The following is a 16182-nucleotide window of genomic DNA, read 5'->3' on the forward strand; positions in this document are numbered from 1 at the left end:
ATCTTAATTTCTATTAAGTTCTGACACTGATTAAATCTGGGGAATCATCTGTTGTTAAAAGTAAAGTTAACTTGCGCTCGAGATAGCTAAAGTGATAGCTTCATGCTAAAGCAAAAGCAAATATCGACAAGGATTTTGAGAGTTGGCTCCGATATTTGAAAGGATTGCACTAGCAGGTAAGACTTCACTATCGTGATTTAATTTTTTTCATGTAGTCAGTCTTTGTTTCATGTAGTCAGATTAAGTTGTAGGATGTAATGTAGGTGGTATTGTCCATGTATTCCATGCATTTAGAGTTTTTGTCTACATCAGGTGCGACGCGATATCAAACGTTACAATTGATTCTATATAAGTGATGTTTTTAAACATTTGGCGTGTATCTGGTATAGACACGGTCACATGTTACTGTCACATTGATGTACAGATGTGCTCTTATGCGGTGTGAGCAGTCAGTCATTAAACACAGAGCTCGGATTCATCAGTGCATAGCAGCAGTGCAAAAGCACAACCCACGTAAAGAAAACAACTTTATACATAATAACTTTCATATAATTTTATGTTTCAAACTGAGATGGCGAAAAAGAGGCCAAAGTTAAGGTCTTTAAAGATACGCACAAGAACATATTTCAAGCAATAAAATCATTTCAAATAAGAACTAAGTATTAAGACACTTTCCAGTTTGCATTTGGAAAATATCCGTTCCATAGTTAATGTATTAACCTAAACAAAACTGACTTCATAAAAGGGCTGCAAGATATATCAACTTTTTGGACCATGATAATGTGTGCATAAAGATTTTATAATGGTTTGCAAAAAATGACTGATTTTTAAACTTCAAAAGATAAAGAATATGAATAGTCACAATAGTTAAAGTTTAATGCAGATTTATTTATCCTCAGGATAGATGTGGATATTGTACAGTATGTTATTTATGTAATTTTAAAATATATTAATATCATTTTAATGAATATAAACTTAAAGCACTATCATATTGCATATAGACAGTTTCAAAGCAGCAACATAAACAAATGCACCAAACTTAACTTCCGGTGCACATCTGCAAATAATGAAGTCCATGCAGATTATTTCTGATAACAAGCAAAAGTTATATCTGGTAAATTACATTAGCTAGCAAGTTAAAAGTATGTCCAGCCAGCATTATTTTGGGATTTGCCAGAACATAGTAAAAATGATTTGTTGTTTTAACTTAAAAGTTATTAAAAATATAAGTTAACATAACAATTTTGCAACTTGCGCTAAGAACCATTAGTTGGCTAAACTTAGATGCTACAAAGTAACAAAACCCATTCAGTTAATTTAACAAAATGAATATACAATAGAATATAAATTAATATTAATCTAAATGGATTCAAATATTAACTGTTTTATTATAAGCCACTACCCAGACTGATAAACAAACACAGACCAGAAGTTAACTTTTGGCCAGGCGTGTGCCAAACATTTAGCAAGTTATTGCACGTAACATTTTTCATCATTAATGTCCGTCGCTACTTTATAATTTTGCTTACAACACAGCATTACAAAAAGCCTTAGTTGTGATTTTTTTTTCATACGGATTGATACATCAGAGTGTACCTGAGGTTCTCTTTAGAGACCATTGTTTGGACAGCATAGCACTCTGTTTGTCCTCTGGCAACCATGTGACTGAAAGGAGAGGCAGCTGGTGGATGCTGGGACTCGTGCTGGGTCTTTTCCCAAAGCAAGAGCCCTCACATCTATAACAATGAATGCCCTTCAGCTATGGCATAATAAGGAAATGGCATAATATGAAACTTCGTAATGTTCCTCACATTTTCAAGTCATTTTTATAATTGAATCAAAATATTTTTGTGCTGTAGAGGTTTGGAGGTTTAGCCCATCAACTGGTCAGCGTGTGCCAAGCATGGTGCTGCAATACTATACACGCTGTTCTGAAAATGAGATGTTCTGACTGGTTTGTTTAATAACCATAACGGCCACCAACAGCACATTTGTCTTTAATATTTCAAAAAGTTTCCTCTACAATCTGCTTTCGCAGAATTGATTTGTTTCTTGTAATTTTGCATTCCACACAAACCCAATGTATGCAGGTCAAGTGCGTGCGTGCATCATATCTAGACAGTCGTGCATGTCCCCGCGTACAAGTACGTTATGTCAGAGCCAGGCCTGCGTGTTCCTGGCCGGAGGGCGCAGCGCAGCAGGAGACACTGCTGTTTAATTTCAGCACTTCATCCCCCTCTGTAATGAAGCTTCCCTCACGCACACTTGCTCACACCCTGCCAGTGCTGCTGGCGGGTAATTGGGATGTGACTGAGCATGAATATCCCTTACGCCTGCCACAGCCCGACATCCCTGCGACCCTGCAGATCGCTCTTTGTCTTAATGGACGTATCTTTTATTTAAATCTCCATTTGAAAGTAATTGTCAGCAGGGTGGGGGGGGATTGGGCGTGCTGGGGTGTTATTGCAGTAGATGGAGATGAATAGACTGGGATATCACGGCAACCCTTTTTGATTGGCCAGAGTTTTTAGTTGGCTTTGATTATGTGAGTCGGAACAAAGGTGTGTGCTGTGCCAAGCTGCTTTCAGTGGCATATTAGAAGCTCCACCCCCACCCCTTTCCTGCTAATCAGCTGCCACGAGCGCTCTGCTGTCGGTTAAATGACCCGGTCAAAGATGTGTGTTATGTTTGAATCACAGTGCTGACATTTAGATTGTTACAATGGGGAAGGTGAGAAAAAAATGTAGGATATTTGAAAAAATACGTGCAATCGATATTCAGCAAGAGCATATATATTTTAGGAGGTTTTTAGGAATATTTTGTAAATATTTGGGGAAACTGGATTGACCAAAATTCAGAGAAAGTCAGTGCAAAGAGAAGTATATTTGCTTATCTTACACTTCAAGCTCAGAATGAGCTAAGAATGGAAGTGTTCAGATGAAAGAAAGAACTAAAAGATCACAATGTATTTCAGTACAGAATAACTATGTACTAAACGAAGAATCACTATACCTTTTATTAAAACTTATAGAACATTCACATTCATACAATTTCAGTTTTTTTACGATTGTCTAATTATTGCCATTACAGTGATTAATTGTCATATTACAATTAATTGTAATCACTTTTGTGTGCTATATCAGGGCTCGACAGAGACCTTCGGGCCAGTTGAGAGAACTGTCAGTTGCACGATCGGGCCAGTGCTGTATCGCCACGAAAGTTAATCATTTGCACGTTTTTTGCCTTGCCATATTCTCAAGATGACGCAAAAGAGAACTCTATTCGGTTCTCATGGGCTGTGTGTATGATTTGCACGCTGACGGAAAGCTGCATCTCCTACATTTTGGTTATTTAATTTCTGTACCTGATAGATCAACCTGAAACATCTGAAAAGCGCTCATAATTTTTTTTTGTATGTTTGCTTTATTACAGTTACTTGTGCTTTAATACTTTTTTATTTGAAAACTTACTGATTAGTTTTAGCTTGTAGTTTTTATATCATTACCTTATTTATTGACATTACGTAGGTAAAAAAATAAAAATAACTAGACAGTATTATTTATTTATTACTTTTTAAGGTGGGGCCAGTAAAAATTCGAATCACTTGCCCAACCGGGCCAGTAAAAAACCCTTAATATTGAGCCTTGTTTATGTATTAAATAATTCCAATGAAATCGAATTCTTGTGATTATTTAATAAATTGGGGTATGTAGTGTACAGTCTGATTATGATAATTACATTTACATCTTTAAATCTGAAATTAATTTAATGGGTCAAATAATTATGATTAAATGATTATTTAGTAATAATATCAGCATTATGAGCCTAATGACTATATAACACTGTATCTCCAGCTCCCTGCTGATTCCCACTCCACTGTTAGATGCGTATGTGTTGTGTAGCGTTCAGGTTACAGAGCTGAAAAAATTGTTTTGCTGTCAAGTAACTGCACCTGGTGCAAACCACTTAAACGCAACACAGCGTGTCAATGCGTTACATGTGAGTGTTGCGGTCTGTATGTGTTTGGGTAGCACACAGCAGCAACAGGAACCATTGGAGATGGGAGGAGGGGCTAGATTCTGCATGGATATTATGACACTTTTAGTTCAAACATCTGAAGTAGATGCGGTTTGATTTTAAAGTCATTAAAATCCAATCTTATAGTTGTCACATGGGTAGTAAAATGGTAACATTTGTGTATTTTAGGGTTTTTCACTGATTCTAAACTTGCATCTGGAAAATCCAACTTCTGGTGAGTCTTTTGGTGAGGCGTGAAGGTAATTAAAAAACACAGGCCAGGGGGATGCAAGAAGCTTTCCAAGTCATTCAATATCCCTTGGAGTATAGTTAAATCAGCAAAGAAGAGAAAGTAAGTATATTGCACAGCTGTACTGTAAATCTAATAAGAGTAGACTGTCCTTACAAACTGTGTGAGTGGTGTGGGAGGCCACCAAGGGACCAGAGTTAACTCTGAGTTACTGTACAAGCTTCAGTGGCTGAGACTGGAGAGACTGTGGATACCGTTACTGTTGGCTGGGTGCTTTTCCAGTCACAGCTTAATGGAAGAGTGGCAAAGAGCACCCACTGTAAAAAAAAAGTAATATGACATTTTTGGTCTGGTTTGCTAGAAGGCTTGTGAGAGAATCTCAAGCCAGCTGGGTAACGGTTGTATGGTCTGCTGAGACCGAAATTGAGCTTTTGGGCCATCAGACTAAACTATGTTTGGAGTTAACCAAGCACCACTCATCAGCAGGAACACATCATCCCAACTGTGAAGCGTGATGGTGGAAACATCATGCTGTTGAGGTGCTTCTCAGTTGCTGGTCCTCCTCAGAAATGCTCAAGCTTAGCTTGCATTGAGATTGTGTGTGAACAACCTTTTCCTCAGGTCCAACTTTCAAAGGTTATAATTATTAGAGATCTACTTTGATACTTCATAAAAATAGAATTAGTTTAATAACTGATTGACTCTGTTGTAATGTGCTGTTTGTGGTACACTTTCCTGTAGCTCAATTTGTTGAGCAGTGTCTTACCAGCACAAAGATTGTGGGTTTGAACACACAAACTGATCAAATCTATAATGTACCTTCAATTTGTTGAGTTATATTGCAGTTTCAATTAATATTAGTTGTATGTTTATAACTAAATCATGTTTATTAACCTTTATATTGGAAAATTTTCTTAAAACATACACATACATGCATATTTTATAAATACCAAATTAATATGCACCGTACACAGACATATTATGTAAACACAAACTTTTATTCTGGATGCGATTTATTCTTCGACAGACCTATTTATTAATTTGTTTTTAATGTTGCTGTACAAGTTGAATTTAGTTTTATATTAGATTTTCAGTTTTTTCAAGTTAATAATTTTAGTCAATAAACATGTTTCAGTTTTTTGCTGAGGCAACATTCCTACTTTTAATTTAATTTAAGTTTTTCAAATAATATTTATGCAAATATTTGATTTGATTTCAATTAAAAGAAATGTTTTGAAATTTTTGGTTTTAGCAAACCACAATAACCTTGCAAGTCACTTTTGTCTTTGTTACCCATTACACTCCAACCACCTTGATGTGTTCTAATTTTATGATCCAGTCCATTTCCATTAGTTTTTTCTTCAAAAGAAAAGGTTAAATGGGATTCAAACACTTGTTGAATTGTCTAAAAGTGGAAGAGCACTGCATTTAAATATACATACTGCATTTGTCTTATCAGCAGCTTTAGGGGGTTTTAATGTCCAAAGGTCATTTTGACAGTACAGAAGTACATCCACCGTAAACAGACTCCTGTACAGACAAACACAATTATTTGGTACAAGTGATTAATTTCTCATATATACAGGTCATCTCTGAAGCACAGGATCTCATTCACAAGGGGCCGTATCAACAGACATTGCAAGGTTGCAGTAAAAGCAGCAAACGTAGCACCATGTACACTAATAAATCTTTGGAGGTTAAACCCCAGAGCACTAAAAACCTGGAAAGACCTTTTCATCATCCCAATAAAAGTGGCAATGTCACACAGTGTTTGTGGTGAGCCCTGGTCCAGGGTGCAGGAATTAGTGCTCCACTTAAATCTAGTTTAACACAACCCAGACTCACAGCCATCCTATCCTGTATCTTATTTCATTATTCCAATAGTATGTGACAGGTTTTTCGATCAGACTTGATGTTTATTTTCTCGGCTAATAGGCTTTAGTCACACACAAGCAATTAAAAATGATTTGCCACATTCTGATTGGTTGCATGTGGTTGCTTGCACACTAAGAGCAATTTGATTGGACCAAAATCTTTGTAGTGCAGGATGAGTCACAAATGTTTGTGGTCAATTTTTCTGCAAGACTTTACAGTGTTCCTTCTGACAACATAAGTACTAAAAACACAAAAAATTTTGTACAAATGATTGATTGCTTATTGTTCCTGGTCGCCTTTTTGTTTTTTATACCCCTTATCTGAGAATTTTTATTTGTTTGCACTCCTTATCAGCTTGCTATTACTTCCTGTTTTCACTGCTCGTTCCATTGCATAAGCAGGTATTCATATAGCTATTTCCCCCAAACACAGTCCCTTTTCCTTTCCAGGAATTGTCAATACATAGCCTCCCAGAGCTGCATATGTGAATTCCAGACTGTTTCACTCTCAGTTATGGAATCTCGTGTTTACATTGTACGATAATCGCTTCTCTTCCTCTCTTTCCTCCCGCACCCCCACCCTCTCGATCTGTCCTTCCTTTCAGTGGATGATCCAAGAGCCACACAACGTGGCCACCTTCTTCGGCTGCATCGGAAAGGATAAGTTCGGCAAGATCCTGAAAGAGAAGGCAGAGGAAGCCCACGTGGACGCCCGCTACTACGAACAGAGCGAGGAGCCCACGGGGACCTGTGCTGCCTGCATCACTGGCGACAACAGGTTAGACACCCCTTTCCTCTAGGGAGGGCCCTTATCATTTCCTCAGGATAACACCCCCCTGCACACACATTCACACACCCCACCTCACTATGTGTTGGGACTCGCTGTTCCCTCGCCGACTGTTCTGGTCTTTTCCGCCAGAGCTCTTTATTTATTTATTTGCCGGGGTTAGATCAGCGCAGAGGTATTTTGATACACCGCATGACTTGGCCCTGAAGGGTGATAAATTCCATGACTGAGCAGAGACGTGAAATGGTTTGGGTAGAATTAAGTGCTACCTACAAGAAGACGGGTGTATTTATGAAAAATACACATTTCACATATCTTGTGCTTAAAACAGAATGCAGAGCTATAATTATAATATTATAAGTTGTAAAACAATTTGTTGCTGTTGCATGGAAACCGTCTTTCTATGTTTTTCAGGATTTGAATTATTCCCACAAATCTTTACTATGTTTTATACCATGTTTTTTTTTCTCAGGGCTCTGCAAACATTTAACAAAAAAGATGAAAGCCATAAATAGATATCCTGTTATCAGTTAATCACCCTCGAGTTGTTATAAAAATAAAAATGTATTTGTTCTGATGATAACAGAAAAAGACATTTGAAAGAATGCTTGTAACCAAACAGTTCTTGGCCCCACCATTGACTACCATTGTAGGAAAAAGTGCTCCATAACTGTTTGACAGAATTTTCATTTTGGGGTGAACTGTTCCTTTAACAACTCAGTTTTTAATTATTGAAAACATTTCCTGTTAAGTGGCAGTTTTGTAGATTCAAGGTTTCAAACAATCAGGAGTAGTTTACTAACAAAACGTATTTTCTAAACCTGTATGCTTTTACTTTTCTGCGCTTACTTTTTCTTAGTACATCTGTTACAGGATGCACCAACCTGAATGTGGACTAGACATGTTTTGTTCAAGGGGTGAATTATGTTGAAGAAAACTTAAAAGATTACAAATTAATTCAATCAGCAATATAACAAATATAAATCTGTACATCACCGAATATGCATGGAGTGTAATGCAAAAAAAACTAGGGATGCACCTTATTATCGATCGATAATAAAATGTAGGCCGATATATTGTAGCCGATAAATCATAAATAATTTCCTCTGGTTAAACTTCTTGAGCTGCATGCTGCTCACAGTTAAAATACAGTACAATACTTTATTTCTGTCATGATCATTCACTTACTGCTATTAGCAAAGCATTGTTGATGTAGATACATATTTATGAATGTTGTTTGCCGATAGCTTTTGTTGCTATTAAGAACACGTTTCTGGGTTGCTCTGTAAGAACATCTATATTTTGTTTATTAAATAAATAAATAAATAATATAGCAGGAAAGTTTGAAGGTTCAAGAATCATTAAATAGTTTAAAGTTGGCTTGGAACATGATTTTCAGGGGATAAAAAATTACCTTGTTTTCTGCAGTCAATGTTTTCAAATAATCGCAGTTGTCTACTTTTTGCCTTTTGTTTCAGTCTTAGGGAATTTAATATTAATATAAAGATAATGTCAATATTTACATATCAGTGCATCCCTACAAAAACACATGGTCACTTTTTGCTGCTGCTGTATGGAACGTGCTACATTCCTCAGATATTTGTACTACTGTGTTCCATAAAAAATAGCATACAGGTTTGGATCAGCATAGGGGTGAGTAAACAACTCTTATTTTAGGATGGAAGTATTCACTATAAAACCGCATGCTCTTACACGGACACTTGTGTTAAGTGACATCGAATGAATTATAGATGTCCCTCACATGCACTGCAGGCGGTTGGTGAGCGTTTAGATGGCGATCTGCTTTTCATGTTTTGCATGACATCAGCCGTGCTATTGGCTTTTAATCAGAGCTACTAACCAAACTATTGTGCCACAGGTGTGCTCTCTCTCTTTCACTTTTTGCGGCCGGATGATGAATGAGCGGTACTGCAGTTCGTCCTGGAATTTTATTTTGGGATTTTTGTTTGCGGGGCACGTGCTGTAGAAATATTTTTGTTGGGTTGCACAATGCATGCTTTGTGGACACCTGAACTCATATGTGTGTGGCCAGCATTTCATTTTCATTAAAAACTTCTTTTAAATGCAGGGTTTCCAAAATCTATCAAGGGCAAAGAAAATACTGGAAATATTGAAAATATTGGCAACTATTATTCTAAATATTCTATTTGCGAAAACATTGATTTTCATAAAAAAATCTAGAAATTTGATTTATTTCTTTGGGAATGACACTAAAGAAAAGATGTTTGTCTACGAATAAGTCAGAGACCTTTGAAATCCTGTTCTTTAGAGACCGATTGAATCAGAACAAGCTTAAGCTGTCAGCTTGGCCTTCTGAGACTCTTCTCATTAGAATCTAGCCTGTCCAAGCAGACCCCTTCATTACAGGAGACTCAGACATGCAGCTCAGTGTCTAAAAGAGGTCTGATCAATATCTTTCTCAATACATTCCCCCTGCAGCTACACCGCACACCCGTAAGAAAACCCGTTATTCAGATGCCGGTGAGACAGGGCAGACAGGAAGCTGTGTTAAAGGCTGCTGATTTCAGGCCGGCTTGCGGGGGGAGAGGTCAAGGGTGTCCAGCCTGCAGCGAGAGGTCTGCCCTTCCTCTCACCACCGCCTCTCGCTGTGTGCGGTAATGATAGCGTGGAGAAGAGTCTGCCGGGTTAGACCAGCGTGACTCTGGCACTCTTAATAGTTACTCTAAATACTGTAAATCTGGCTGCCTAAATGGGTTTGACTTTGATTAACACCCGGGGCCACCTTGCGTTTTCCTATAAGTCTTTAAATTCGCGTGCATTCCAGTTTTCAAATGTTAAATGGCTTTTAAAGACAGAGTAACCCTTTTCATATTGTATTTTTGCATGCAGTTAAATATTGATTTGTATGTTTTCAGCTCTTGACAAGCAAGCAACCGGCTCTTTGGTTTCCATGACTTGTTCATGCAAACTCGGTTTGTGCAGTTTCCGTTACACCTCTTCGCTTTCTCTCAAAAGATATAACCGCAGGTCTATTGATTCTCATTTGTGGCTTGACTGTGTACAGCAGCACTTCTTCTCTAAGGCTAATGCTGGTTCATTGTACCGGCTCGGCCCATTGGGACCGCATCCTCTCAGTAACAAGTGAATAATGAGAGTGGTTGTTTTTCAAAGTGGAATTAGTTGTTTTTGTTGATGCGAGGACCACCGGGAGGTTAATGGAGAAACAGCAGTCCCGGTGGACTTTCGCAGTTCTCCTGCATTATTGATTTGTTTGTTCATTTATTTATGGGAAAGGTCTTGTAAGGCATTTGCACTTAAAAAATGGAGATAAATAAGAAAAAAACGTGTTGATATTTAATTCTGCCAGCGCTGACACTAAGCAGCTGTTTAGAAAACCATAGTCCATATGTTTGGCGTATTCCGCCTACAGCAATTTACAAAGGTACGGCAGCAGCGCGTTTCACTTGGGAAGAAGCTACATCATTTACACAATCACCCTGAAGATAGAGCCGCTCTCTCCAATGCATTATGTAGTTTGTTTCATATAAAGCCATTTAAGAAAAGATAATAGGCATTGGTGTTATGAGAAATAGACACGGTGCCTTTGGGTCGTTTGATGATGATAATTCGAAGATACAATTTTTCTCTACAACCTTCTGTTGCGTTTTTATAGAGGTTTTCAATATGTAACTTAAAATTAATGTTTAACATTAAGGCATTTTTCTGCTGCGCCAGTCAGGCTAATGGAGGATTTGTTTTTTTGCCCTACCTGCTTCATTTTAAACAACATTTTTCTGGGTTTCAGACGACAGTGTTTATATTTTATGAATATAAATGTAAAAGTAATCAGGTTTTGAATTTGCAGTAATAGCTGAACATTATACAGCTATAATGTGAAACGTCAGAGATCACTATAAATTGATGCTTGTTTGTTTTTCCTACTGTATTATTTTCAATACCGATCTCTCTCTCTTGGGTCATCCATATTAAGGTCTTTTTACACTCATGACACTTTGATGTACTGTTATGTTTTCTGTTTTTGTCTGTTAGGTCCCTTGTCGCAAATCTCGCTGCAGCTAATTGCTACAAAAAGGAGAAACACCTCGACCTGGAGGAGAACTGGAAGCTTGTCGAAAAAGCCCATGTCTACTACATTGCTGTAAGTCAAAATGGTTCTCTTGATACTTCCGACTTTTCCAGTTCATCATGTGCTCGTCACTTTGTCAAATTGGAAGATGCTGGCTGTTTGTTTCTCTTTTCTGAGCCAAGCTTTCAAAGCAGGCATCTTGATGTAAGTGCTCATTTGATGAAGGATAAGAGATTTTGCTTTTGACCTGATACCTGAAGAAACTTTTTTGAGCTACGTCACAAAACCTCTGTTCCGAACCACTGGTCTATAGCAAGTGCCATTTTCATGCCCTTAAAATGATGCAACGTGTCATTTGAACGTAAGAAGCCTGTGTCCGTGAGTGGATCTTCAGGGTTGGAGATGATGTCATCTGAAGCACATTTGATTGCTCTGTGACCTGTGAGTCAAGAGGTCAAGGAGGAACAGCATGACTCACTGCCTCCGAAGGTCACAGTATGCTTCTGTTTACAATGTGAGCTCGCTTTTTGCAACTTTAGCCTTTTAGCTAAACTTAAGTTAATTACAAATAAACATCACAGGTTTTAGAAGGACAGCAACACCATTAAATAACGAATAATGATTAAAAAATAAGAGAGCATTACAAATTTTGTCAACAAGCAAAGTGTTTTGGATTGTTTAAAATTAAAATATTATTACTATGTATGTTCATTATTATAGTAACTTACAATTTTATAGATGTGATTTTATTATAGGAACTGTAATATAATAAGCATAATAAGACGTAGGTAATATAATAAAGCATAATTACCACATATCTTTAATTATTGAATATATAATTTAATATTGTAGAATTATTATATTATAATGAAATAATTATTATTTAAATATATACATTATTACAATTGTTTTGCATTTATTATTATGGTTGTTATTATTTATTATTATAATCAAAAATATGTAATGAATTACCTATTAAAAATAATAGAATTACACAGGATTTGTTTTATTGTAAGAATTATTATTTTTATTTATTATTATTAATTATTATTATACGAGTTATTTTATTTACCTACTTGCAAGAACTTTTTGTAGACAAAAAAGTTATTCTGAATACATTAGAAAGTTAAAATTATATTTGATACAACGTTTTTAGAATGGGTGATTTGGACTAAATAACGAGGAAAAGGCAGCCAATAAGAGCCCACCATAGGTGCGAACTACTTCAATTATGTTAGAGAAGCATCTCTGGGAAACTAGCTGAATAAAATGCCAGTTCTGCAAAGTCAAGGCAAATGTTAGCTTCTTTGTAGGCACTATTAAATGAAATAGCTTCTTTAGTCAACATAATTCTCCTCATCCCATTATTGTTTTGAGTTTTCCATTATTCTACAATCTTGAAAAACGATTCATTAGGAATGAACAAGTGATCATAAGCTTTATCATTTCATCTGTTGAATACAATTTCACAGGAGAAAGGTTAGTTAGGTCTCATTTAACGAAGACATGAAGATATAAACATTTAAAGTTTTAGAGGAAAGCTTTAAGACAATATTACGTTCGAATCTTCCATCCGCTTTGTCAGTCAATCTGAGTTTGTAATACAATCATCGTCGTGAATCTGAGTACACGACGATGAGCGATAGATGCAGAAAGCAGTTGCTGGTAATTACCGGTAATCAAGGTTGGTGTGAAACGAGCGACCCCATTACACTCCGACCTTATTGTTAATGAGCCATTGCAAATGTGATTGGGATGGCTCTGCACATGGGCCTGTACCTGCTGTAAGCTCCATTCACCAACAGTAGAGTCTGGCATCCGCGCAGGCTTGGACATCACTCCTGAATACCTGTATTGTAGGGCAGTGATTAACCTCGAAGCAGGAGTCGGTCTTTGAAGCTCAATTTGGCAGCCATTGTAACGCAACGCTCTAATGAAATCATTCTCGTCCCTGATTAAACGATTTCCATTCTGTCGCCGTTTGCTGAATAGGAAGCTTGAGGCTATACACTAATTTTGAGGAGTAGCCGTTCGGTGTTGACGGCCTTTGTATATTAGAACTTGGCTGAATACACTGATGTTCATGGGAAAGTGCGTTAATGGCTCTGCTGCTCCAATGGCTCGTTTCTGCCCTCACTTCTTTTTAAGCACGCTTGTTGCGTAAGCGTCGGCTGAACGTTGAGATCTATGTCAAGTTGTGCCTTTGGATGAGTAGCTAAAAGTGAAGGAAACGAAGAGAGCAAGCACATGTTTATTGAATGTGTTGTCAGGCTTTTGGTATGGCTTGTTTGACAGCGATCCTGAGGGAGCAGTCATAGTTTCTGTTGTGGATGCCCTGTTTGGCCTGTCTGAGCTTTAAATTCCGGCTTCCCAACAGGCCGGCTTGTTTTTCCCTCCATGGGCCATGATAGCAGCTTCTCCAGGTGCTCTGCAGGTTTCTTCTCCATGTTTAATGCATTTGGCCGTGCTGCATGACTACTCCAGACCCCATTTTCTGGTTCTCCGTTTCTTTCTGGCTGTCTCTGTTTTTGGCCAGAGGCTGGATGGTGCTGGTGCAGGAGTGTGAATTGATTATCCAGCCAGAGAAAGTTCATTACCGGATCGTCTTTCGCTTGTTGGTGGGGGTCACCCCCTGAATTCCACTTCTGGCTGTGAGCAGGTAAAGATGGACGCCATCCACTTGTTCCCCAAGTTCTGTTTTGAATGCCTGCTAACTTTGAGGCTCAAATCCTTTGTTTTGCACGAACTTGTTCTGAAAGGGGATTCGGATGCTTGTTTTGGCTGGGTGTGAGATCTGTTTGAACTGGTTGATCAAAGAAACCGAGCTCTCTCGTTCTCCTGCTGGTTATCTGGAAGTCTCTATAAGACTGACGCAGGGTTATGTAAGTGATTTCCTCTTCCATATAACCCTCGCATGCTGTGGCACCAGCCAGTCTGTCCATGTTATGCATCAAGCCACATTTGTCTGTCTCTCTGCTGACCTTACGCTCTTCGGTGACTCTATTTCCTTTCGTCTGCTTACACAATGTACTGTCTGAATTCATTCCCAATTCATTCAAAATGCAAATATGCCACAGATCAACTAAGTTGGCTGGCTTAAAGCGAACGAGACTGGAATTATCATTGGGTGTCTGTGCAAATATGTAATCACTGTTTAATTGGCAACCGTATGAGCCCATCTGTACTCGGAGATCACAATACCGTGGTCAGACCTCAGCCCACTTCCTGGACTTCTTGAGATCTGCCCATATTCTCTCCTATCCCCCTTTGGCAATGGGGGATAGCTAGTTGGGTTGGACCCTCAGTTTACTGCCAGAATTATTATTTGCTTTTTACGGCGTCACAGACCTCGGTCACGGCCCCGACATATTGTATCATGGCATTGCTTAAAGCCGCTTTGTTTTTTCCCAAGCACCTCTAGGTATTCAGTGAGATTGACTTGTTTAATGGTAAACAAGGACATATTGTGCATCCTGAGTGCAGAGGTCTGCTTGATAGTCCTCCGTTGGCGCATTTTGCTGAGATTGTTTTTTAAAGAGGGCTGAGTAGAGACCATCCAGCACCGTTTCCACTTAATGCACTGTGGCGTGCCTTAGTCCAGTGATAAGGGAGTCCTCCTTGACCAGTAATCTCCATTGACCTTGTGTTCCGAGTGGAAGACATCACTGTGTGAACATGAAACCATGCAACCCATTCACTTTAACCCTGGGGATTGATTTAAATTTGCCATTTATTGGCATTTATTTGAGAGACTGGGTTAGCGCTTTCTGAAATAAATACTCTACCTGTGCTTGTAAAGCAGATAAAAATGAAACATTTAGTTTTTAGGCTTGTGTTGTACTGTATGCAAATGATATGCTGCATCATCACCGCTTTGGCGTTGTCGTGACACTCCGTACACGACTTCTTTTATTTAATGAATCAGCATGTAATTGCTTTAAATTGTATGAATGTACAAATGGTTGAATGTATGCAAGGCAGACAGCGCTAATTATAATGCCTTATGCAAATGGATGTTAGAACAAAGACGTTTAAGGATGCAAGTATTATGATGGCAAAATTACTGTATGTTTGCTGTATGTCAGTGCTGAACATTTTGTCAGTTTAAGTCGGGGGTTTCTCAACTCGATAATTATTATCAATAATCAATTATCATTCATGGACATAAGGAATTAAAAATGATAACTTATTTTAAAATACATTATTCGATTATGTAATATTTATATTATTTTAAGTATATGTTAATATGAAACTATTATTCCTATTCATGTCCATTATAATTACAATTAATACCTCTAGAATGTAATATAGTTATTATAATATAATACAATAATATTTGTATTATAAGAATTATTATAATAATTTTGTATTTATTATTATTATTTTTATTAATGCTTTTTATAATTTAATTGTTTTTTACTTGTCTTGATCATTACATAAGCAGTAAATATTGTGACGTTCTTTATCGATAGATCATTGGTAATTGTATTTTGGATTTACATAGCAGCATAATATAATTTTACTCATTTTTTGTATTCAATAATTGACAGACACATTTTGCCTGACAACTTGCGCGCGATTGTCTGATATAAGATATAAGATTTTTACATTTCCTAAAGCATTACAAAGAAATGGCACGTTCAGGCTGAATTCCCTCTTGACATTAATCATTAACCAGAACGTCGAAGGACATCAACAAAGTTCTTGCGAGCACTGTAAATATCGAATGCAATGTTCTGCATTGCTGTTCTGCCTCTTGTTTCTGCATCCCTCCCTCTTTCCTCAGTTTCATTCATCTGTAAATCAGATTAGCGTTGGGGAGTTTGTGCAGTAAAACACTGATTAATGATGCCTGCCGCCGACTCCCAGCGCGCCCGCTACCGAAGGGCGCAATTGGACGTGAAGAGAGTTAATACAAGCTGGGGCCGGGCCGTGTGCTGCTCTGCCACCGTGGCACGGTAGAGGACAGCACGCAGGCAGAACAGCCATTTTTCACTGGAGAAGAGGAAGAGGGAAGGAGGGAGGGGTGTTGAACTTGTGCCAAATGTTTGGTGGCAGGCTGTTGCTAGGAAATCAGAATCCTCAGGCAGAGTGTTCCTCAGTGAGCAGTAATGAGAGACAGCAGCAGAGCTGCAAAACACACACACACAAAATGGAGATGGATTTCTAAGAGGGAAAGACAGAA

At 37.9% G+C, this 16182-nt stretch overlaps 1 protein-coding gene across 2 annotated transcripts in view; it reads left to right on the plus strand.

Moving 5' to 3' along the window:
• The window catches only part of adka (adenosine kinase a), a 128303-nt gene that overhangs the window by 57160 nt on the left and 54961 nt on the right, over window positions 1-16182 (plus strand). For both annotated transcript variants that reach the window (XM_079473335.1, XM_079473336.1), the window contains exons 5-6: window positions 6747-6919; window positions 10961-11069. In XM_079473335.1, the coding sequence (XP_079329461.1) occupies window positions 6747-6919; window positions 10961-11069 (282 nt within the window). The remainder of the gene's footprint in view (window positions 1-6746; window positions 6920-10960; window positions 11070-16182) is intronic.

Source organism: Barbatula barbatula (assembly GCF_947034865.1).
Source record: "Barbatula barbatula genome assembly, chromosome: 14".
Taxonomy (NCBI): domain Eukaryota; kingdom Metazoa; phylum Chordata; class Actinopteri; order Cypriniformes; family Nemacheilidae; genus Barbatula; species Barbatula barbatula.